At 42.8% G+C, this 25,684-nt stretch overlaps 1 protein-coding gene across 1 annotated transcript; it reads left to right on the top strand.

Annotated features, from left to right (window-relative positions):
* On the top strand, window positions 1-25,260 carry LOC117362946 (nodal homolog 2-A-like). The gene is made up of 4 exons (XM_033950034.1): window positions 1-37; window positions 3,552-3,905; window positions 5,017-5,834; window positions 25,064-25,260. The coding sequence occupies exons 1-4, from the start codon at window positions 1-3 to the stop codon at window positions 25,214-25,216; spliced, it is 1,362 nt and encodes a 453-aa protein (XP_033805925.1). The 3' UTR covers window positions 25,217-25,260.
* Window positions 25,261-25,684: the final 424 nt, after the last annotated feature.

Raw genomic sequence — 25,684 nt, 5'->3', positions numbered from 1 at the left:
ATGAAGCGGCTGATCCTAGACAGATCCAAAACAGAAGGTTAGAAAATTGGCACAATGCAAGTAAATTTGGGAGACTGAGGGCAAGATTCTCAAAACTAAAACCTGCCTTTAACGTGCTCGCTAAACCGGTTCCAGCTGGTTTAGCATGGATGTATTTTAGCAGCAGATTATCAAAACAACTTACCAAGGTCTTTTACGAGTTTTCTAGCAGTCTCCGATACTGTCATGCAAATGAATTACAACGAGGTCATTAATAATAAAATGATCACTACAAGCGATTCTCCATAATCGTCGAGCAATTCTCTAACCTCGTTGTGCCACATTTGTGGCCAAAATTTGCCAACAGGTCTCAGCCGTTGTTGTGATTGGATCAGGCACTGACTGGAAAGTAAGGCTTGACAGCTCAGATCCCCCACCAAGCAAATTAAAATAATTTAAAAACAAAAACAAATTGAAGATTAGCAGAAGAGATGCCCACTCTCTCCTGCCATGTCGCACAATCACCAAACACTGCTAACTTCCCCCCCCCCCATGGCAGCAGGAGAGATGCCAACTCCCTCCCGCCACCAAGCAACACCTCCCGCCACTCCTCCCCGGCACCAGGAGAGATGCCCACTCCCTCCCGCTGCCAAGAAATGCCCTACTGACACCACCATGCCTCCAATGACCCCCACCCCTCCCCCTTACCTTATTTGTGATGGCTATCCCCTCCCATTGGAGGGACCTTAAACAATCTAGGCCAGTCAGAGCCTCAGGCCCCTCCCCGGTGCATGCTAGGATGCACCAGAGAGGGGAATTCCCGCTATTCTGAAGAGGTGGGCCTGCTGGTCGGAAGGAGTAGGCATCCCTCTGGCCATCCATCGTAAGTAAGGTAAGTGGGAGGGGAAGGGGATCATCGGAGGCACGGAGGAGTGCTTGACTTTGGCAGTGGGAGGGAGTGGGCATTTCTCCTGCTGCCATGGGGGAGGGTGCTTGACTTCAGAGGCAGGAGGGAGTGGGCATCTCTCTTGGTGCCTTGGGGGGAGGGCTTGGATTCGGCGGCGGGAGAGAGTGGGTATCTCTCCCGCTGGCATGGGGGGATTGCTTGACCAGCAGCGGGAAGGAGTGGGCATCTCTCCCACTGCTGTGTGTGTGTGGGGGGGGAGGGGGGTTGCTTGACTTTGGCATCGTGAAGGAGTGGGCATCCCTCCTGCCAGTCTTCAATTTGTTGTTGTTGTTTTTTGGCGTTTATTTTGTGCATGTGTCCATCGCTATCACCAGCAAAGGGTACATGCAAATATAGTGAATCTTCGCTATTCTCCGCCAACCTCATTTGTATGTGAGGTTTTTGGAGAATGACTCACCTTTTTGAAATCGCTACAATAATGGCTACGACAGTGACCCATCGGAGTTTACCGCAAACTTAGCCCTGAGATCTCTCAAATTTACTTGCATTGAGATCATATGCCACATAACCTGGGTTAGGAGTGAGGTTCATTACTGTCAGGGCCGAACTAACCCATTTGAAGACATTGCCCACTGAAAGTTGGAAAATGAACAGTGGGGGAGATGTCCATTTCCAAAAGCTGATCAGTCTGGGCATATTTTAGGATGATGAGGAGGTGGGGAACTCCTACCACTGAATTTTTATGGGTAAATTGAACCCCTGTGTCTTTCCTGATTGCTTCTATTACCTCTTCTAATCTAATTTATTGCACTGAATTGAAGGACAGGGAGAATGTACATTCAACCTGAGGACAGGCAATAAGGTTGTAGGGACAGAATAGCCATGGATGGTTTGACAGCGGTCCATTTTAAATCTTGCTAACAGCTGGGATATGAGCCCTTATCTTCTTTCGGCTCCTTTACAGTTAAACAATGAGTTTTTAAATCATAGCTTGGAGCAGGAATCAGGGAGAAAAACCACAAAAGGGTGCAAGAAAGATAATAGAAATTCCTCCCCCCCCCTTCCTCCCCTCCATGTGCAGACAAGAGCAAGGATGTACCAGGAAGAGAATTCGGGAGATTACAGATAAGACCAAAGATCTGTTAAAAGTTTCTAATTGTTTTGAATTGCTCATTTCATAGCATCAGTACTAGCCGACTGTCTTGCTAAATGTTAGAAAAGGAAATGTCTTATAGAAACAGAGACTCTGACCGCAGATAAGGACCGTCAGTCTCTGCCCAATTTACTCCCCTGTCCAGACTGCAACACATTTCCAGCTTTTCCTTCCCAGTCTGTAACTTGAGATCCTCTGTACCTCTCCCAAGATTTGCTGAATTCTGCTAAATTCACTTCATTGGCTTCTCATCTCACTCGCTCAGTTGCCTCTCACTATCTCTCTTCACTTATTTCCCCCTATGGTCCCCCCCCCCCCCCTTGTGAGCTTCACTCAGCTGGCAAGTCCCTCTTATCTGTGCCCTTCTCTTCAGCTGCCAACTCCAGACTCCGTCCTTTCTGCCTTGCTGCGCCGTATGCGTGTAACAAGCTGCCCGACTCCCCATGGCGGGCTCCGTCTCTGGCAGTGTTCAAGGCCCAATTAAAAGCCCACCTCTTCAAGAGCACTTTCAACGTCTAACTCCTCTCACCTCACCTATCCCCAACCCTATGTCCTGTCTGTCTGTCCAAGTTAGATTGTAAGCTCTTCTGAGCAGGGACCGTCTATTAAATGTCAAAATGTACAGCGCTACATACGCTTTTCAGCACTATATAAGTGATAAGTTGTACTAGTAATGATAAATTACAAAACACTTTTTAAAATATCTGATATCTGGTAATATTTATTAGATTAATAAAGGACATTTTTAATGCTTAAGTTGCTACTATTTGGGTTTTTACCAGGTACTTGTGGCCTGGATTGGCCACCGTGAAGACAGGATACTGGACTAGATGAACCATTGGTCTGACCCAGTGTGGCTATTCTTATGTTCTTATGTTATGTTCTCTTATGACTGAAATGAAGTAGCACTTTAAAATAGAGGGGAAAAAAAGTCTACTACAGAATTTATTTCACCATCCTCCTGTGTGGTTATTACATATGTAAATCTTCCTGGTAATATTATCAAAATAATTTGCACATGTAAAGGAAAGTGGAAGTGGATGATTACCAACCCGTTTCCCTGTATGCTTTGCAGTTTTTAAAATACAGCCAAACATTTTATCTTAATTCCCCCTTAATGACAGGCAAGATAAAAGATGCCACAAACAAATCACTCTTTAAGAGAATCCTGGCTTTCAGGGATGTGTAACAGCAACCTCTTTTTTTTTTTTTTTTTTTGACAAGATAAGCAAACAGGAGCAACTCTGTTACATGAGATCACTTTCTAAACCCTGGCTAATGCATAAGAATAGGCGCTCATTAAGCAGACAATGAACTTGCCAGCTCTGACCTTTTGATGGAAAGTGATCAAAGGCTTGGTGATCAAAGGGAGGGGGAATCCTCAGAGCTATATAGAGAGGCCTGCCCCAGACAGAAAGAGGACAGAGGGACGGAGGGAGGGAGGGAGAAAGGGACAAGGACAGGGATAGGGATAAAGGACAACTCCCACTTACGAAACATCTATCTTTGCAGAAGCACAGAAGCAGGACCTTCACAACTCCATCAAGAAACCACCAGAAATGGGATTGCAGAGGTCCACACCATCTCTGGAGCTCCTCTCCTTGTGCCTCCTCCTCTGGATACAAGAAGGTCCCTGTAAGTCAACTCATTTGGGGCAAGTCGGGAAAGAGTCCCCACCGTCCAGCCAAAGGTTGAAGACTGTAGCAACTGTGTATGGGATCAAACATTCTCACCAGGCTCTCAGATACCCTCTCTATATGATGCAGCTGTACAAATCCTTCACTATGGGCAACCATTCGGGCTTACCGCCGCTGGAGCATCCGGTGCTGCAGGAGGCCGATACCGTCCTCAGCCTCTTTGCCAAAAGTAAGAACTCACCATTCCCTTCACAGCATGTTCCTAACGTTTGTAAGGAGAGGAACCATAGGCTTGATAATAATCTGTTAAACTGTTCTTTTTTAAAAAACTGGGAATTGATTGAAATTGGGAATTGATTAAAGGCCTTCTGTTTTTCTTTGTTTAAAAAATGCTAATATTTAATATATTTTGGGGTAAAATGTCTTGAAGGTTTTAGACATGTGTAAGGGCCCTAAGTGTGTGGTGCCGTGGTGAAGGCTACAGCCTCAGCACCTTAAGGTTGAGAGTTCAAACCCATGCTGCTTTTTGTGACCCTGGGTAAGTCACTAAATCCCACCATTGCACCAGGTACATTAGATAGATTGTGAGCCCACCGAGACAGACAGGGAAAAAATGTTTGAGTACCTGAATAAATGAATGTAAAACCATTCTAAGCTCCCTGAGGAGAATGGTATACAGAATCGAACAAATAAATAGCTAAAATGATTCTTTTCCATGTGACTGAGGATCATAAAATATGTGTGGAGGAAGTGTTGCACTATAAAGATGTGACTTAACTAGCATTGGCATGAAGCAGTATTGCTTTCATTCTAATTTATATGTTTTCCATTTTTCATGGGGTTGCTGTGGGATGTTTATCTTGAAAATATCCGTTTACACTTCTTCAGACTTCGCTTTTTCTTTTTCTGTTACAATTTTAGAACGCAATGCTGTACTCTAAAATGTAATTTCATGCTGTGCATTTGGGGAATGGAAGTTGTCTGCTGAATCTTGTTTGTGTTCCAGTGATAGATGATGTCTTATGAGACCGTTCGCTGTGGGAGGCAGGGTGCTACAACACTTATTTCTTCATTAGTTTTGTGGATTGGAGCTCAGAGGTCTGTAGAGCAAAAGCCTACATAGAGATTCAATCCACATCCATAGTGTTTTGACATCTAGCAGGAACAGGCATGGGGTGGGGGTGGGGGTAACTTTCAGCCAGCAGATATCATGTAGAACTGAACGCAATCCTAGCCTTTTATGAGCGTTAACTGTTGTATTTTAAATAAGGGTACACATGTGCCTGAAGCTCTCAGAAATTCATCAGGATGGAGCTGAGTGTTTATCTCTTGTCTTCCAGATTGCCTCGAAGTGGCCAATCGCTGGACTCTCTCCTTTGACTTGTCCTCTGTCTCCGGGAGTTATGAAGTACAGTTAGCAGAGCTCCGGGTTCGCCTGCCTTCTTTCTCCCAGTCCATGAATGTGACTGTGGATATCTATCACAACCACGATCGGATATGTGGGGAGAATCAGATCTGTCAGGACAAACATTACCTAGGCACCTTCAGCACTAACCCTTCCATCCATCCTGGCTCTTCCTGGAAAGTATTTAATGTCACTCAGATGCTTAAGCAATGGATCCATCAAGGCACTGATCTCCATGATGGAGAATATTCCCAGATTCACTATTTGCTGGAGGATGCCGGGGAAGAGAAAGCTGAACCCGACAGCATCTCTGTGGGGTTGACGAATGAGTGGAAAGAAATGCAGCAAGAGAATTACTCTACTCCAGTGCCTCATAACACTATGGACAGAGTCATGCTGGTTATCTTCTCAAAGAACAAACCTTCAGGCCCCTCTTCTGGAGGGCCTAGTTTAATCAAAGAGGCCCAGAGGTCCAAGTATGTCCTTTTGGACATTGCAGACGCCATGGGAAACCGCAGACATAGAAGGAACAGAAAAGAAAGGCATCGCATTAAAGTGGGGAACCCCCCTTCCAGACTGACAGAGGAAGGCAAGCCGCTATGCAGGAAGGTGGACATGTTGGTGGACTTTGAACATATAGGCTGGGGCAGCTGGATTGTGTACCCGAAGAGGTACAATGCCTACAGATGTGAGGGGATATGTCCAGCTCCAGTGGATGAGTCTTTCAACCCAACCAATCATGCATATATGCAGGTAAGATATCCTTGAAGGTCCAAAGATCTTTATTCAAAATTCTCTAGAGTGTATGTTGAAAACACCCGATGCCTGCCTTAATAAATTATAGCACCCTATGGCCTTTGCACCACTATTCTCTTTTGTGTTAAATTAAAAGCTATCCCGCATAAGCGTTCTCCCAATCCTTTTATAAGGGAGGAATTTTTTTATGCTGAATATTGATATAACAGTAAGTGCTGAGGTTTGGTAGAGTAAAGTTGAACTGAGTTTTCTTCAGTCATTTGGACAGGACAGCTACGTAGCTGATTCGGACATATTCATAGCCAAGTTAAGCCACTCCTTGTTCAACAAGAAAAGCAGCACTACACTCCCGTGCATTCACGTGGGGTAAAACCAGGAAGACTCCCCTACTGAGATGGAGTTGTATGATCACAATAACTGTAGCGGTCACTGGAATCCTTAAACTGAATTGCTGCTCTCCATTTCCACGATAAGATACGTTGTAATATAATGGCACTTTCTCATGGTTGAAACATAAATAAAGGTTTTATTTTTATTCTGCTCCTACTCTTGGATTGCACTGACCAGCTAATACACCAGTGTCTTCCTAAGTGAAAGCTTCTGCAGTGATCAGCTGAAGTAAAAAAAGGGAGGAGGATAGTGTAAGGTAAAAACACAAGAGTTACTCAGTAGGGATATGCTTTCATTTTAAAGGAATCAATGCCGCTCCTATTTCCTTTCCTTTCTTTTTGAACATTTCTTTTTTTATAAAACCTACACCACATTCCTTTGGGTTCCAGGATAATATACAAAAGAAGTAGGAAATAAATGGCATGTTGTTTCTTTTTATAGAGAAATGAATTCTGCCACTGCAGAACTTCCCACATCCTTACAGTCCAAACGGTGCGGGAGTGACCCCAGTTGCTCCTGTCTCACTATGGCAATATTCTAAATATGGTAGGGACCGGCCCTATTTTGAAGTAAAGCATCAGCCTACTGGGGTTTCTTGTCCCATTTGTGGAAGAGAAAGGACATCTGGTCACACCCAATGAAATTTTGAATAGAGCGATGGGGGGAGGGACTGGCATTTTTTGTAACTTTTTGGTATATTGTTCATTCATTTTATCTTGTTTCAAATAAAGCACAAATTAAATCACCTTCCCGTACCCTAAATAATAAAAAAAAAAAATTGCAATATATTCCATGATTCAGAGGTATCGAGAATAAATAGCAAAAATGTAAAACAGTTTTTTTTAAGTGGGTTAAGATCTTAGCTCACTTTTAGATTATGATTATTATTATTCAGTTATAATAAATCCATGTTCCAAAGGGCTTATTATGGTCTAAACAGGTACTAAGCCAACAGGAGATAAAGGGGTCCTTTTACTGAGCTGTGGTAAGTGCTACTGGTAGCATGTGCTTAACACAACTTAAAAGGCTTTACTCTGGGCCATGCTCAGGTGTCCTGTGATAAGTTCTATAGCTACCCGTGCACTAAAAAATATTTTTAAATTTTTATGGCAGGGGGAAAGTCTGGGGGCAGAGAGTAGGCATTGCTGACTAATCAGCAAGTTTGTATTACCATGCTTTAACAGCATTACCACATGAGCCCTTATCACTTACAAAATAGGGGTCAGTAAGTGCTGCCGCACTCATTCTTTTTAATGGCCACATGCTAATGGCAGCATTAGAGCATAATCCCCAAATACTGGGGGACCTATGTAACCACAAAACTGGTGTAAAGAGTCTTTACTCAAAAAATACCAAAAGTATATACCGGTATCTACACCAGCCCACTTGTAATTATAACAAATGAATATTTAAATTTTGACACTAAAATGTCTCTTACTCTCAGTCATGTCTTCTACTTATGTCAAGTAAAATAGCAATCTTCAATATAGGCAATATAGGCAAGAGAAACCACTTAACTTCGTATTGCAGGGTCCTGACGCGTTTCACATATAGCTGCTTCAGAGAACCCTTGTAAACATAAGAACATAAGCAGTGCCTCCACTGGGTCAGACCTGAGGTCCATCGAGCCCAGCAGTCCGCACACGCGGCGGCCCAACAGGTCCAGGACCTGTGCAGTAATCCTCTATCTATACCCCTCTATCCCCTTTTCCAGCAGGAAATTGTCCAATCCTTTCTTGAACCCCAGTACCGTACGCTACCCTATTACGTCCTCTGGAAGCGCATTCCAGGTGTCCACCACACGTTGGGTAAAGAAGAACTTCCTAGCTTTCGGCTCTCAACCATTAGACATTTATTTTCTCACTCTCAGGTGTTTGGTCTCTGCAATAGATGCATATATATTATGTAAAAGCTTTTTTGAGCATTAGAGCATGGCCATTAATAGAAAAAAATGGAAAACCAGCCATTTTCCAGCTACGATAAAAATGGCCTTAGCAAGTGAGAAAAACATATATAAAAGCATGCTAAGGTCGCTTTTTGCCACAGCTTAGTTAAAGGACCCCAAAAAGTGACTTGCCTAAGTCACAAGGAATGTTAGGGTGGGGAGTAAAATTTGAACCACATTTCCATGGGGCTTAATCTATTTAACCCACTGCTCGTCTTAATAAGTCAGATCTAAAAGTGAAATATTATCTCTTACACTTCTTCAACAATATTTTGCTTCTCTCTGGGATTATTGGGGGACCCTGTGGTAGGACATGGGAGAAGGAAAGTGGGTGTAGACTGAAAAAGAGATCTCCTTGTTTATCAAGAATGGAGCACAATGGAAAAGTGATTTTTTTAAGGTGTGGCTGGTGACGAGACTTGTATACAGATTGAGTTTGGTATGCCTCTGATAAATTGGAATGTTTTATCTTTGTTGTACTGATAATTTATTTTTTGAGCTAGAAATGTGAGACTAAGGCCTTTTAGGTAGGCTGTAGAGATCAGAATCTGAGATGTCCATATGTGGAAGTGCTCAGTTCCACCTGTATTTACAAAAGGCTCTGATGAATGCACATGTCATTGCCGGCACATACAGTAGATCAGCCACTTAACAAATACACACATGCAAATGAGGGCGATGGGAATCACACATCCCCAACCAACTGCCCAGATCGCTCTACAGCAATCCCGACGCATGGCAAACCATCTATAGATGGTCTGTGCATGCGCTGGCTCTCCGTGCCCGGCAGAGCAGGAAACTTTACTTTTTTTTGCTATTTTTTTTTCTTCGGAAGCCCATGGTTTTAACCCGTGGGTTAAAACCATGGGCTTGCACTGCGGAGAATGTCAGGAGAGTCGTAGCAGAGAGCAGGGCGGCAGAAGGCAGGGCAGTCGGAAAGGACCTGAATGACTAGTCCTCAGCAGTCGCTTATTTTTGGATCAGTCAACCCAGTCGGTGTCCCTCATTTTTTTTTTTTTTTTTTTTTTTAGTGAATCGCTGCCTGCCTACATTTGAATGTCATTCCCCCTCATTTGCATGCACGGATCGGAGGATGATCAGGACAGAGATTAGTGAATCGGGTCGGAGGGAAATCGGGTTGCAAAGGGGTCGCTAAGTGGTCAGAACTTGATCGGTGGGCTTAGTGTCTCAAGGAGGAGAGTGTGGCGCAGTGGTTGAAGCTACAGCCTCAGCACCCTGGGGTTGTGGGTTCAAACCCCGCACTGCTCCTTGTGACCCTGGGCAAGTCACTTAATCCTCCATAGCCCCAGGTACGTTAGAAAGATTGTGAGCCCACCGGGACAGATAGGGAAAATGCTTGAGTACCTGATTTGTAAAACCGCTTAGAAAACCTTGATGGGCGGTATATAAAATCCTAATAAACTTAAACTTAACTTAAGTTAGGCGTGGTGTATAAAACTTGGGTAGCGCCCATTCTCACCACTAAAATTTAGGTGTGGCCATTTACACCAACTAAAACCTGGTGTATATGCCTGCCCCTAACTAAGGAGCATATTCTGTAACAATACACAGAATTTATAGGAACACTCAGGACTTGCCCAAGCCCCTCCCCCAGCCACACACCCTTTTGAGTTCCATGTGGTAGAATTTCCTTGTGCTTACCAGGTTGAGTGTAAATTCTAATTAGTGGTGATAATTACTTGCTAAGGCAAATTATTGGCACTGATTGTCTTATCAATTATGTTGTACATGCAAATCAGAAGTGCGCACGGATTTGTGCACACATCTTTAGTTGCCACTTCAGTTATTACTTTCTTTTTCTTTTCTTTTTTTTTGAGGTACAAATAAAAGGAGATTAAGGAGAATGATTCCCTTAATCCCTTGTGTTTAGGCCTGGCTGAAATGAGTATGTTTAAAAAAACGAAGTATCAATCCAACTAGAGGTCTGTTCATTGAAAATGACACTACAAGACTACACACAAACGTTGTTGAAGGAAAAGGATCTCAGAAATCCAAACCAAAGACTAAGGGCTTCTTTTACTAAGCTGCGATGGGGGGTTATAGCGCGCGCTGAATTGCCCCGCGTGCTAGACCTTAACGCCAGCATTGAGCTGGCGTTAGTTCTAGCCGCGTAGCGTGGGTTTAGCGCGCGCTAAAATCCTGCGTGCGCTAAAAACGCTATCGCAGCTTAGTAAAAGGAGCCCTAAATTAATGTCCATTGGTTATAACTGCATTAAAGTTTCTTTCATTGATCCCAAAAAAATCCTTCAGAAAATCATTTATGGATATATTCATATAAAAAGTCTTTCATTAAACTTTTTTTCCCTTTTTTATTGTTCCTCTTTTTTTACTTTTTAAAATCCTTTTGACTATAAATATATGGCAAAAAAACAAAAAAAAAATATTTTCTTAATTGTTTATGTATATCTTTCTCATTTGTATATATCTTTCAAATGGCACTTAATATATTGGATGATAACCGCTATTGATGTAAAAGTGAAACAGAGTCTTTGTGATGAATAACAATAATTGCTTTAAACATAGGTTTCAAGCAAGAAAACACTTATCTTGTAGATCTCTATGTGTATTGCCATTTACATGAATACGTGATCTTTATGTGTGAATGCCACTGTTTACATGTGCATATACTTTTTATAATAAAGGCCTGAACATGGCTAAATAAATAGAAATGATCATGCTGTGTGGTGACATCTGGGCTATGCAGACTGGGAGGACTGAGCAGACTGAGCAGACTGAGCAGACTGGGAGGGCCAATTGGTCTTCTTTTTAGCCATTTGCTTCTAGCGGGAGTGAATGTGCTGTATTTTGAAGGGAGCTGGGGAAATTTGTGTTGGACTTGGGGGTATACAGTTGAAACTGAATTCTTGGCAAGTAGTTTGAAACCTTTGATTAAAGCCTACAAAGAAATTATTTAACTACAATATCCTTCAAGATCAGGTGGGAGGAGGTGAGCTGTTGTCTCGAAAATGTAGGGAATGCCTCTGAATAAGTATCATGCCAGCAAAGGCCTGCAATCGGCTCATATGTGGCTTAACAAATCCCTTAAATTCAATAGGGTTAATAGTAGGTCATATCAAATGATACCATAGAATATACTACTCCTGTCAGTTATTTTAGTTACTGATTTCACCTGTTGCTGGAAAGGGGGGGGGGGGGGGTAATAATCTTTTATAGTTTCACCTTACACAAATGATTCATTTGACCATGTTTCCAGAATCTCTAGAGTGGTCCCAAATCTTATGTGGCTGTGACCCCTTTTTAATAGGGAAAGAAAAGCATATGACCCCCAGCTCTCCTTTGCTGCCTGTGCTGTTGATCCAGATGCTCATGTAACATTGGCTGCTGTGATAATTCCCCTCTTCTCATCGAGCCTGTGCCTGCCTAGTGTCTCTGTGTGGTCCAATAATGTGGGTTTTCTTTGTCACGGTTGCAATCCCAAATGTAAATTTTGAAATTTCAGTTTGGAAAGTATAACCGCTCGATTAACTAATTTGCCAACCCTCTCCCCAACCGAGTTCTTTAATATTAGCATTTGACCATTTATGAGGTAGGGGAGGAGAAGAGCTGAAAGGTGTATAAGTGTATAGAACAAACAGCTGGGAGCAGAGCTAATGGTTGCAGGTGAGGCCAAGGTTACTGGGATTCATGCCCACTGGAGTGGCACTGCTCACAGGTGTGTAAACACTTTTATGGCCAAGTTTCAAAGGATTTAGGTGACTTAATATACTTAAACTGGCCTCTCTGAAATCTGTCAAGGTTTGGAAATCTACTACTGCTACTACTTACTGTATCATTCCTATAGCACTGAAATATGAACGCAGCACTGTGTATTACAACATTCAAGGGACAGTCCCTGCTCAATAGAGCTTACAATTTAATCAAACAGACAAACAGGACAAGTAGGGGTTTAGGGAGTTTCTCAGGCATGGGTGATCTAAATTTAAGTACCTAGAGTGGGTTCTATAAACAGAGGTAAGCAGGGAAACTGTGAAGAATTTAGCCCTGATTTTCAGGGCCAGATTCTATAAACAGTGCCAGTATTGGCAGCTACCTAAAATGGTCTGCCGATCGTGTATCAATCAAGCGTTGGCGCCATTTGTTGAATTGTGGCTTCATGAAAGGTAGGCACCAGAAATGTAGGCCAAGGTTTTTACGGCCTACATTTCCAGCACCTACCTTTTACTTGAATTGATTCTACAGAAGCACTTTACAACGCCTAATACCACTTCTAGCATTGGCCACTTGTACAGAGAAAGGGGAGACATGATCAAGACGTTCAAATATATCACGGGCCGTATCGAGGTGGAAGAAGATATCTTCTTTCTTAAAGGACCCACGGCAACAAGAGGGCATCCACTGAAAATCAGGGGTGGGAAATTTCATGGCGACACCAGAAAATATTTCTTCACCGAAAGGGTGGTTGACCGCTGGAATAATCTTCCACTACAGGTAATCGAGGCCAGAAGTGTGCCAGATTTTAAGAAAAGATGGGATTGGCATGTGGGATCTCTTCATGGAGGAAGTTAGGGGGTGGGTCACAAGTGTGGGCAGACTAGATGGGCCGTGGCCCTTTCTGACGTCATTTTCTATGTTGCTATGTTTCTACAGTGACGTTAGGTGCCATGAAGCGCCTTTGTAGCCATGATGCAGGTGCCTAGATTTTTTTAAAGTGCTTTTTTAAACAGTATTTTGCACTTGTTAGGTGCTGGTAGGGCACCTACGGATGTCTGACCTAAGGCTCCATTTATAGAATATGGGCCTTAGGGCCTGATTCCATAAATGGTGCCTAATGGCTCCTAAATTGTAGGCACCGCTCCGTGCTAATGTCAATTGACCGCTAGCTGTCCTTTATAGAATCTTGCCTAGCGGCACCTAAGTCAAGCATGCCTATTCTTCACATCCTAACCATGCCTACTTTTCAGGTAGGCATCATTAGGCATCAGAGGGTGCCTTGACTCAGGCATCGCTAGATGCCGTGCAGATATCCACATGCAATTAAAAATTTGGTTTTTAATGAGATTTTAATGGTGTGGTCAATTACCACACCATTTAACCCATTAAAAATTAAGTTGCATGTGAATTTTAGTTAGGTGTCGTTAGGCATCCATGATAAGGGTCCGCCCGGAGGATTCAACCTGGTGGGCTGCCCTTGGACAGCGGGTCCCTCCTCCCCACCTCATGGAGAGGGGGAACGCCTTTAGGGTAGCTCCAGCCTCTGCACGGTAGTGCTGCCCGATTCACTGATTCAAATTGATTCACTTTGGTGAATTGATTTGAATCAATTTGTATTCCTAAAAAATCAGACTCACCGATTCAGTGAGTCCTTATTCTTTTGAAATATGTCTGAGTCTCCTAAATTAGCAGCAGCGGTGGCCGAGGCAAGCGGTGAACAGGCTACTCCTGGCCTGCCCCTCCCCCCCCCCGAGCCTTCCCTCTGCTGCATCACTGATGACATCACGGATGGTGCGGCAGAGAGAAGCCCTGGTGGGCAGGTCACAAGCAGTCTGTTTACCGCTGCTGCTGCTGTAGGAGGTCCAAAAGTTGAGGTCGCACGGTGGGATGGGGGTGGAATGTTAATTGGGAAGTGCTGCACATGCTGCACATTGGGGGAGAGAGGTGAAAGGAAGAATTATTGGACATGGTGTGGAAGAGATGGAGAAATACAACAAAGAGTTAGAAGGGGTGAGAGGGAGAAATCTTGCATATTGTGGGGGGAAGAGAGACATGCCTGGAGAAGAGAGAGGAAGAATGTTGGACATATGGTGGAGGGCAGGGAGAGATGGTACATGGAGAGAGAGAAGAAATGTTGCACATGATAACGAAGGGAGAGATGCTGCATGAAGGGGAATAAAGAGGTTTGACCCAGGGCACAAGACTGCGGGAGAGAGAGAGAAGAGAGATGGTAGACAGAGGGAAAGAAACATAAATTTTGGATATGGCAGTAGAAGGAAAGGTATAGAGATGGAACAGAGATGGAAGATGGATGGCGTACACGGAGAAAGAAGAAAGCATAAAATGGGTAGGAGACCCTGGCGAGCGAGATAACAGAAGGCAAACATAAACCAGAGTCTGGGACCAACATGATTTGAATAATAAAATGACCAGACAACAAAAGGTAGAAAAAAAATTATTTTCTGTTTTTTGATTGCAATATGTCAGATTTGAAATGTGTATCCTGCCAGAGCTGGTGTTAGACAGCAAGTGTGAGGAAAAGTCTTTTTTGTTTCATTTACTCAACAGCACCGGCTTGGGGTTGGAGAGGGTAAAGGGGGGTGGGATGGGTGAAGAGGCTACAAAAATAAACCTGCCAGGCCATTTGAAAAACAAACAAACATCTAATTGGGCAGGAAAAGTGAACTGAGTCGAAAAAAATTTCCCTGAATCGGGCAGCACTATTGCAGGGCGCATTTCCTCTGGCGGCAGTGTGCCGTGACCAGCTCCAGGAAGGCTGGCGGGAAAGGTGGCTCGCTGCTCACACGGCATGTGTTAGATCATCCTGGCAGCAGCTTCGCCATTTTACCTAGGGCCAAGGGAGACTGCCACCTCTGCACCCTCCACCAGAAACCTCCACCACTCTTCCCTGGTAGGGTGCATGAAGAGGAAAGGGAGATGCGGAGCAGACTGACCTCAGTGTGACCTAACCACATCACGCCGCTGGGCAATAAGGATTCACGGCAACGTTGGTGACCCACCTGACCCATCTTGAAACACAGACCAAGGGTGCCTAGCAGAGTATAACCTATGCGCCATTTATAGAATCAGTCCCTTAATGCTGGATCTGAAGACACTGGGGATTGCAGTGTCCCTGCTAGTTCCAGCCTCAAAATGGCTGTAATAACCTCATTTTGAATATGGAGCTGGCATGGGAAAGGGTGACGGGAAATCACTCCTTCCCTGACTAGGCTACTAGGATTGGGGAGTTTTAGTTTCATCTTTGGATTCAGTTTCAGCTAAAACTGTGTAGCAAATTTTAGCCACAGCTGTCATCTCGGCTGAAACTAAAGACACTGGTTTTGCCCCCTAAGTTCATAAATGTGGCTACTAAACCTAGGCAAAAAAATGGAAGGCCTAAATTTTTTAAGATGTGGAGGGGCATAATCGAAAGGAACGTCTAAGTCCGTTTTCGTCTAAGTCGCAAGTCATCCAAAGTAAAAAAACAGCCTAGGACACATTTTCTAAAAATACGTCCAAAATTTTTTTTCTTTTGAAAATTGCCTAATTATACATCCTGCCGATCTGATTGTTCAAGTTGCTAAATCGTCCATCTTTATACCACATTTTCGTCCAATTTTCGTCCAAGTCAGAAACGCTTAGAACAAGCCCTGTTGGACGTGGGAAGGGTCTGCAAAGTGATGGACTGAACACCCAGACATGGCACCTAAATAGTGAGGTACCTTACAGGGCACTGCTGTGAACTTCACAAAAAGGGTGCCATGTCTTCTCCTCACTACAGCTCCCTTATTGGTCATGGTGAGCCCCCCAAACCACCTCCAGAATCCCCTAGACCCATTTATCTATCACCCTAATAGCCCTTATGGCTGCAAGAGCTACTTATATGCCAGTAAAAAAAGGATTTGGGGATGCACATATTTAAGTATCAATGCAGTGATTACAGGGGCTTATGGGCATTGATCCTCCTCTCTATGAGTCCCTAACCCACCCCCAAGACGGTTTAAGCCGCCTCTGTGCTGGACGACTAGGCTTTCCTATGCCAGGCTGTCAGGTGATGATGGTCTGGAGGTTGAATTTTAAAGGTGTGAGATTATGATTTTTATGGGGTTGGGGGGGTCAGTGATCACTGGGGTAGTGTGTGGGGGTCTGTTTTATGTGTTTGCAGTGCTTATCTGGTGACTTTAGGTGGGTTTTTGTGACTTAGACCATGTTTTAAATGGTCTAAGTCACAAGGTCCAAGTTTCGTCGATCCTGGGCTCTATAACTTTTGATTATACATGCTGTACAACTAAGTCTAAACCAGCCCACATCCCGCCAACTCCCACCCTCGACACTCCTCCTGAAACGCCCCATTTAGCTTTGGTCGTTCAGTGGCACTATGAAAGCCTAGGTCATTTAGAAATACGTCCAAAACCTGTTTTTATTATCGGCACTTGGACGTATTTGGACAATGTTCGTCCAAGTGCCGACTTAGGCCAGTTTTTGGATGTTTTTCTCTTTCGATTATGAGCCCAAACTTCTTTAAGATCCTAAATTAAGATTAACTTTCAGCTGAAAACTTAGGCTCCTAAATTTGACATAAAATGGGGCAAAAGTTTAGAAGTCTAACTTTAAGAGCTCAGCTTTTTTTTTTTTTTTTTAATATGGGGCCCATAGATTTTAAGGAGATATGATCTGGGCATGGTTTCAGAAGTCCATAAAACTATGGGGTCAATATTCAAAGAGATTTAACTGGGCAGGAAAGGTTCCTGGCGGGTGAATATCGGTTCTAACTGCTAAAGTTTTAGCCAGCTATTCTGTGGGTAGTCGGGGGAATGGAGTCAGCAATAGGGTTACCAAATTTAGTTGAGCTAAAACCCGGACACGTGGACCTACCCCATCCCTTCCCAGCCCCGCCCTGTTCCACCCTAGCCCCACTCCCCAAACCTCTTCTCCTCAAGTTCAGAAGCTGCGTCTGGAGGACCTCTGAGCATGCGCAGAACTGGCTTCATCACGTCACACCCATGCTTGTTCAGAGGCCTTCCAGACACGGCCCTGAAAACACGGCCGACTGCTGCTTTTTTTTAAAATCCGTCCAGACACCCAGACAATCCTCTAAAAAGAGGACATGTCCAAGTAAATCTAGACAATTGTCAACCCTAATTAGCAATCTACACCTAGGTAAACTGGACATAAACACATTCCTATCTTTATCCAGTTTCACATAGGCAGTTAAGTTAGTGCATAACCGCATAGGGAATGGGACATTTCAGCATAGCTGTTCCAGCGCGGCTGTTTCATCACGGCCGGTTTAGCGCGGCAAGCTCAGTACGGGACGTTTAATTGCAGCCATTTCATCGTAGTCCTTTAAGAGTGGGCCATTTCATCGTGTACCGATCGGTTTGCGACCCTGACCTGAATCGCTAACCTCGTGGCCGATCCGATTCTGATCTTCGCGTGCAAATGAGGGTAAGCAGCATGCAAAGCAGGAAGGATGCGATTCACTAAACTTTTTCAGCAACACCGACTGGGCTGGCCAATCCAAAAAGAAGCGACTGGCAGGGGGATCAGTCGCTCACGACCTTTCCTGCTCTCTGCCGACTTCTGCCTTTCTGCCCCAACTCTCCTGTTCAGCCGCGACTCGCCTGCCCTGCTCAGCCCCGACTCTCCTGCCCTGCTCAGCCACGACTCTGCCTTCTCCTTCCTTCATGCCGCCTGCTCAGCCCCGATTCTCCTGCCTTCATGCCGCTCCTATACTCTCCTGCTCTGCCTCCCTTCCCTGCAGCACAAGCCCGTGGTTTTAACCTGCTTTAAAAAGACAGAGAGCAGGAGAGTCGGGGCCAGTAAAAAAAAGTTTTAAAAAAAAACAACCCAGACAGCAAACACATGTGCAGACCATCTACAGGAAAAGCAGATAGTCTGCGCATGCATCAGGATCGCTCACTAGCGATCCATGTGGTCGGTGGGGGGCGTTCCTCCGATTGCCCCCATTTGCATGCTGAGCCTTGGTGAATTGGTCGGCCTGCCGTGGATCGGCCATGGATCGGGCACGGAGAGGCAGGTTAGTGAATCTAGCCCTTAGTCCCCACCCAACTCACCTGGCAAGAAGTCTGACAGATGCTGTCCTGAGTCCGCCTCATTGTGCTGAGTTGCCCCCTACCCAGTTCACCTTAAGAGCCGAGGAGTCTGACAGATGCTGTCCCCATAACTTTTTTGAAGCATCAGTGGGAGGTGAGGGGAGCACTTCCGGCCACGGTGGGAGCCTTCAGATATCTTTATTGAAGTGCCAGTGGGGAGCCCTCTTTCAAGCCTTGAAGCAATTGGGCCTGAAACACCAGTTGGGGGGGGGGAATGGGGCCTACTCTGGAAGCCTTCTTTCACCTGTCCAATTGGGACTTAAGCACTAGTGGGGAAGAAAACCTTCTTTGATATGCCGCCCTCTTTCACCATGATGGAAACTATATTTGAATGGAAGTTACCCTTGAAAGATTTAAAAATCACTTTAAAACATTCCTTTTTGCAGATGATTACAGATGATAGGCTAAAAACTTTGATCGTTGCAGACTTATTGGGAACAGTATAAGACTGAGCACAAACAACAAATTTTTAAATTTTTTAAAATTATTATTATTTTTATCCTATTATAGGTTGTATTTTTAATTTCCATTTTATTTCTAAAATTGTATTTTAATATGTAAACCGCATAGATGTTATTACCAATGTTGTATATCAAATGTAAATAAAACTTGGAAACTTGGTAAGTGCTCTCCAGTGATGAAACAGCAGCAGTGAGATGGCCATACTGAACCGGGCATGCGGAAACGGCCACGCTGAATCTGAATTTTCCTAGACCTGGTCAGTCCTGTGCACTAAGGCCATTTTGCCACTGGAGTAAAATGGGTGATGTTTCTATTTTTCTTAATAATGGACATCACTAATTTTTCCATTAGCTCTTACTGCCACCCATGATTTAGGCGGTAACGGCTCAAGTGCTTAGCATGTGCTAAATTGGTTAGTACAAAGAAGTGTAATTATGTTAACTAACTAGTACAGAAAACACCCACTCTCTGTCCCCAGAACCGACTCCAGTGCTAAAAATTAATTTTTGTATTTAGCGTATAGGTAGTGTATGCTGATCCCAAAATCACTGCAAGAGACCTGAGCATGTCCCACGGTAAGGCATTTTTTTGTTGTGATAATCATGCATTCGTGCTTATTGCAGCTTTGTAAAAGGGCCCCTAAGTTCAGGCTACTATATCAATCAAAATAAGAACATAAGAGTTGCCATACTGGGGCAGACCGAAGGTCCATCAATCCCAGTATCCTGCTTCCAGGCGTGGCCAACCCAGGTCCCAAGTACCTAGCTAGATCCCAAGTAGTAAAACTGATTCTATTCTGCTTATCCTAGGACTAAGCAGTGAATTACCCCAAGCCATCTCAATAATAGCCTATCGACTTCTCTTTTAAGAAATTATTCAAACCTTTTTTAAACCCTGCTAAACTAACTGATTTTACCACATTCTCTGGCAACAAATTCCAGAGTTTAATTACACGTTGTGTGAAGAAATATTTTCTCCTGTTTGTTTTAAATCTACTTCTTAGTAGCTTCATCACATGTCTCCTAATCCTAGTATTTTTGTAAAGAGTGAACAAGCGATTCACAGCTACCCTTTCCACTCCACTCTTCTGACTGAATATATCTCCTAAAGTTAGGGTCATAAATGAAGCACTGAATATTCTTTTATTTATTTATTAAAAATTTATATTCCACTTAAACCTAAGCAGATTACAATAAACGTACATATCTCAAAATATCATCAGTACATTTCAAACATTCCAATACCATTATCCGCCAGAACATCCTTTGAGCAATAAAAAAATGGACAATGCAGTTCAGGAGATCTAAGCTAAGCACACGAGCAATCGCTCACAGATTTTACATGGTCGCACATACAAATATTTGCAAATCTAGAAAACTGCGCACATGAGAAAAGATTTGCATGCACTTGGCCAATCCTTACAGGGTGTTCTGAATGATTATTTATTTGTCACTTTTCATGATAATACAAATATAGATATGATAGTCCACATGTGTTGATCCTACCAGACCCAACACGGTCCATGCTTTGGTGAACACACCTTCCTTAGGGGTCCTAAAAGTATATTGTATAATTATTTCATGGTATGGAAAATATGAAAAGTGCTGCTATGAAATAAAAGTCACCATCACAAAGTGGTTAGGTGACTAAGGTACAAAAAAATTATTATGCGTGTTATTTGTGTAAGTGGCTAAGCTTGGCCAAGGTGCTTTTAGTGAAAAAATGAATTATATATTTATTAAAAGGTGAAAAGTTATTATATATTCATTGATGTGAAATTGGAGTGTAAGAGACTTGGCAACCCATAAATTAGGCGGAAAACAAATGTACTATTATATATAAACCCAGAATTGCCATAGTGCATAGTGTGTACTCTAAATACATGGCCAATGAGAAACATAGAGGTCCTTTTACTAAGGTGCGGTAGCCAATTTAGCACCCACTAAATGCTAACGCATCCATCCTAAGGACGTGTTATCATTTAGCGCATGCTAATTTTTAGCACGCACTAGATCAGCCACCACAACTTAGTAAAAGAACCCCATAGTGTAACAAACATAACATGCGGATACAGAGACATCTACGTACCAATTGGATATAATGGTCTCAAATAACAAATGTAGACTAAAAAACAGTATACACGTCTTTAAGCTGTAAATGGAATAAATCATACATAAAAAATGGATCATATATAGAAAAACAACAGAGGCAAACTTAAAACTCATAACAAGCACATTAAAACCAATTTAAAATGTATCAATCTTTTTTTTTTAACTTTATTGATTTTCAAATCTAGAACAGTGCTTACAAATTATGTATACAATTATCATCAGAGATAGCACCTACAATCAATCAGATATTCATACAAAATAATTATCCCAACCCTCCCTCCCACCCTAGTTTGAGAACAAAACCCTTTGTCAGAATAGGGTATCATATCTTTTTTCTTTAAAGATTTTACGTCCCCCCTCCCCCCCATTTTATTGTATATCGCCTAGAAGCCATGATAGGCGATTAATCAATATTTTAATAAACTTGAAACTTGATCATGATGATCTGCAAAACCACCACAGAGGAACTTAGAGGCATTTTTTCTTTTAGTCCTTGAACACTTTTGATACAAATTTGAAATTTCAGCTGACTTATGAAAGTATCTCCTTTTTAAATGTATCCATTAATTTTGAAGATGGTGTTTTTCATAGTGACCATTATAGAAAACCTACAGACAGCAATAAAGTCTTGGATTTCATAAGTTGCCACAATAGGGTACTAAAAATGAACTTATACTGCCAATTTTTGAGAAACAGAAGACTTGTTAATGAAAAGCTGCCACAATATGGATAATTCAGTTTTTCTAAACAGGATACTGAGCACACTGTCTCGAGGTAATTGTGAAGGAAGGGAAGAAATGAGACAGACATGAACTTTTACTACGATCGACAACATAAAAATATTACCTCAAGACGGTGTGCTCGATATTCAATTTAGAACTGAATTATTTAAATCGTGATATCTATTGATTGTTGTCTATTGATATCAAGAAGGTATTCTGATTCTGAACCCTGTTTGTGGAAATTACTGGTGAAGTCCAGCTTCTGTTTGGAAACTTTCACTTCCAAATGTTGCGACTCCTAATGCAGGCATTTCTGCTGCAAGATCTGTAAAACCACAAAACAACGCCAACCAACAGAGAGCGGCAAAGTGGAGTGGATGAACTGGAAGTAACTAAGGGCTCCTTTTACAAAGGTGCGTTAGGGCCTTAAAACGCGGAATAGTGTGCGCTAAAATGCCACGCGTGCTAGCTGCTACCGCCTCCTCTTGAGCAGGCGGTAGTTTTTTGGGTAGCACGCGCTAATCCGGTGCGTGCGCTGAAAACACTAGCGCACCTTTGTAAAAGGAGCCCTAAGTTTATTGATTGACAATGAAAATAAAAACTATTAAAAACCATTGCTGACACAGATAAACACAAAAATCCCATAAATGTGTCAGTTTTTATGAGAATAACACAGTCTTGTGCACTGAAAATTATGCCACCTTGATGATGATTCCAATTTCAGCAAATCCAGGCAGTTGATAAATGGTATACTTCAAAACCACTTGTGGAACACACTATTCCCTTCCAAAACTAGACTGACGTTAGACCCAAAAATTCATACAGATCAATCCTTCCGGTAGAATTAATCCGGAAGTGACGTAAGACGCCTTGAAAACAGCTTCGAAAATTCTCTTCACGAGCCCTTGAGAATGCTGAAATCATAATATCGGATAAAGGGCGAGTAGGATAGTGTTAATTTATTTACCACTCTGGTCCTGATGATGCTCTCTTAATGTAAACGAGAGCGAAACGGAGATCTTCCGTCGTTACTGTAGTCAGAGGGCCGGGTATGAAAATACACACCCGAGCTAAGTATTATCATGTTACATTATGAAATTAAAATAAGGAATAAATTAACTTAAATAATTGTATTAAATAAATCATGTACTTTAAATTGAATGAAAAAGATATTAGGACCGATTAGCGAAATAGTCACTTGTCACTGCGAGCGCTTGAGATCCTATTTCATCAAACATATTCAATTTATGAATTTTTGGGTCTAACATCAGTCTAATTTTGGAATGACATTAAAATGAACATCAATAGATAAATGAAAGATCTGTGTCATGTCTGTCAACCATACTAGGCCTTATGGTGCAGTGTTGGATTGATATCTAATTTGTCTTGATAAAATCATAATTCTTTCAATCTGTGGTATGATTTTAATTTGGAAGACCAAGAGTCAGCCGCTACTTTTTTGGAGTTGTCTTTGTGGACTTTACGTCATGTCATCAATGCCATACACTGGTTTTCATTAGTACCTTGCTATCAACAGCATGACAAACCAAAATGAAAAACTTTTTTAAACAAATCAGAAAAATTGAAAATGACATGACAAACAAAATAAAACATTTTTTCAATGCACACCCCTACTTGATGGACATTTGTGATCCTATCTTGGAATAGGTCACTAAAGTAGTGGATCCAAAATTCTTAGCATACTGGACTACTGTAATATCATTTACCTGAGCTCCATGAAGAAAACCATCAGAAGACTTAGAATGATCCAGAACACCGCGGTCCGCCTCATATTCGGCCTGAAAAAATGGGAACATGTCACCCCTTTCTACCGCAAGCTTCATTGGCTTCCATTAGAATCCAGAGTCCTATTCAAATTCGCCTGCTTTTGTTACAAAACAGTATCCGGTCTATCCCCAAGCTATCTCAACTCACACTTCCTCCTGAACCCCAGCAACAAGAACTCCCGCAGAATTCAGCTGTTCGCCTTCCCATCCCTAAAACTCTGTCACTCCAATAAATTCCTCGACAAAACCTTCGCCTACCAGGCCGCCAAACTAAACCCATGGCTAGCCCAAATGATCCTTGAGGCCCCCACCTACCTCGGCTTCAGAAAATTACTCAAAACTCACCTCTTCCAAGGCCAAGGACCCTTAATGCCCCTCCACAAAGAACCAAAACCTCCACCCCCTCCCCCCCATTGGTACTACCCTACCCTCTCCCCTTCTACCCACTCTCTCCTACTCCTTACAACATGTACTACTTTGTCGCCCATAACTTTGATCAACCGATATTGTAACGTTTGTAACTCTGATTAATTGATGTGAACTGCCTAGAACTCCCTGGGTATGGCGGTATACAAAAATAAAGTTATGTTATGTTATTTTAGTATTTATATACCACTTAGTGGTTTACATTCAGGAACGCAAGCATTTTCCCCTGTCTTTCCCAGTGGGCTCACAGTCTATCTAATGTACCTGGGGCAATGGGGGATTAAGTGACTTGCCCATGGTCACAAGGAGCAATGTGGATTTGAACCCACAACCTCAGGGTGCTGAGGCTGTAGCTCTAACCACTGCGCCACACATGCCCAAAATGTTGAGAATGGATGATTTTTCATGTCATGGGTCATAGGCAAGCAGAACTGATAAAAGCAAATCCTTTATTCAAGAGGATGGCTCCAACCCTGACTGTGTTATGGCAGACAAGCCTTCATCAGGGATTCAGCTGCAAATAAATTAACAATGTCACAAAGTGACCTTATAAAACACAAAATACAAAGAGGCAGAGGAAAAGGCTGAGTCAGGGCAACTCCTCTTGTCACTGTTTTATGAGGAAGTGTATGTGTACCAGCTCTTGGTTTCAGCCTTCGCTCTCTCCAGTCATAGGCACTCTAAGGGCTCCTTTTACGAAGCCGTGTTAGCGGTTTAACACGTGTAATAGCGCGTGCTAAACTGCCAGCCGTGCTAGACGCTAACGCCAGCATTGAGCTGGCATTAGTTCTAGCCGCGTAGCGCGGGTTTAGCCCGCACTAAAAAGCTGCGTGCGCTAAAACTGCTAATGCGGCTTCGTAAAAGGAGCCATAAATGTTACGTGTGAAGTTCTGCACCTTTTAATTTTTTCACATAAAAGAACGTGGTTTGGACTGATGAATTATAAATTGTTTTCTCATTTTTTTTTGTTTTCTGGAGACTTTAGTCACCTTTTCCCAGAGATGGTCAAATTTAGTCTGAGATAAAAATGAGGCAAAAAAGCATACAAATTACAAATCCAATGCAGGGAAATAAAAAAGCAGCAAGGAATTTAAAGGCTCAAAGCTGGTCTTCTCATAGAAAACAGTGAGCCTTTAACAGCACTGGAAACCAGCTTTTCCAGCTTGCAACAGGTTTTGCTTTGTCAGACTCTTGCAAACTGGAAAAACTGAGTTTCTATGAGATGTACAATTCAAGGATGGATATATAAATGTCAGACTCTCATTCAGTTGTTGATTGTTGCTCTTGACGCAGGCGTTGTGTTGCTGAAACATGTGCGTAGAAATTGATTTTGAAGTCTGGCTATATACACACCTGGGACCACTTTTGTTTGGATTTTAACAAAGACCGACTTTGAGACGTTAGATGCCTTGCTGCATTTTTATTCCCCATATTTAGTGTGACACAGACAGATGCTTTTATGTTATTATTTTGCTATTATCCAGCATTATTTGGGTCAAGTTGTTGCTTTTTGGAAAGACTTTTGAACAGAAATTACATTTCTCATTCACTCTTTCTCTCTCCCTCTGTTGCAGAGCTTGGTGAGTTTGTACCAGCCAGAAAAAATTGTGTGCCCTTCCTGTGTGCCTGTGAAGATGAGTTCCCTGTCCATGCTGTACTACGAGAATGATGAGGTGGTCCTCCGTCACCACGCCGACATGGTGGTCGAAGACTGTGGCTGCAATTAAAGTGGAACTACGTGCTTCACGGGGATTGGAATGATTTTGTTTACTAGTGCATGTGCGCACACATTAATTTCAATAGTTAAATTCAGTACAGCCCAATGGGTTGAACTCTGCTATTGATTGGTTCTATGTGGCGCAGTGGTTAATGCTACAGCCTCAGTACCCTGAGGTTGTGGGTTCAAACCCACGCTGCTCCTTGTGACCCTGGGCAAGTCACTTAATCCCCTCATTGCCCCAGGTACATTAGATAGATTGTGAGCCCGCTGGGACAGAGAGGGAAAACTGCTTGAGTACCTGAATAAAATGCATGTAAACTGTTCTGAGCTCCCCTGGAAGAACGGTATAAAAAATTAAATAAATAAATTAAAAATGTGTGCACATGTGCACACATAAATCAGCTCTTGTTCTCATACACACTGAAGGACCCAGAAGCAACTGAACGACGGGAGTTTCTCCTCTCTGTAAGCTTTG

Source organism: Geotrypetes seraphini, chromosome 6 (genome assembly GCF_902459505.1).
Source record: "Geotrypetes seraphini chromosome 6, aGeoSer1.1, whole genome shotgun sequence".
Lineage (NCBI taxonomy): Eukaryota > Metazoa > Chordata > Amphibia > Gymnophiona > Dermophiidae > Geotrypetes > Geotrypetes seraphini.
This window is presented reverse-complemented; position numbering and strand designations above follow the sequence as displayed.

Coding starts and splice junctions, on each gene's coding strand:
- LOC117362946 (XM_033950034.1), top strand. CDS start 1: ATGAAGCGGCTGATCCTAGACAGATCCAAAACAGAAG. Junction 38..3,551: donor AGACAGATCCAAAACAGAAG/GTTAGAAAATTG, acceptor CTATCTTTGCAG/AAGCACAGAAGCAGGACCTT. Junction 3,906..5,016: donor CCTCAGCCTCTTTGCCAAAA/GTAAGAACTCAC, acceptor CTTGTCTTCCAG/ATTGCCTCGAAGTGGCCAAT.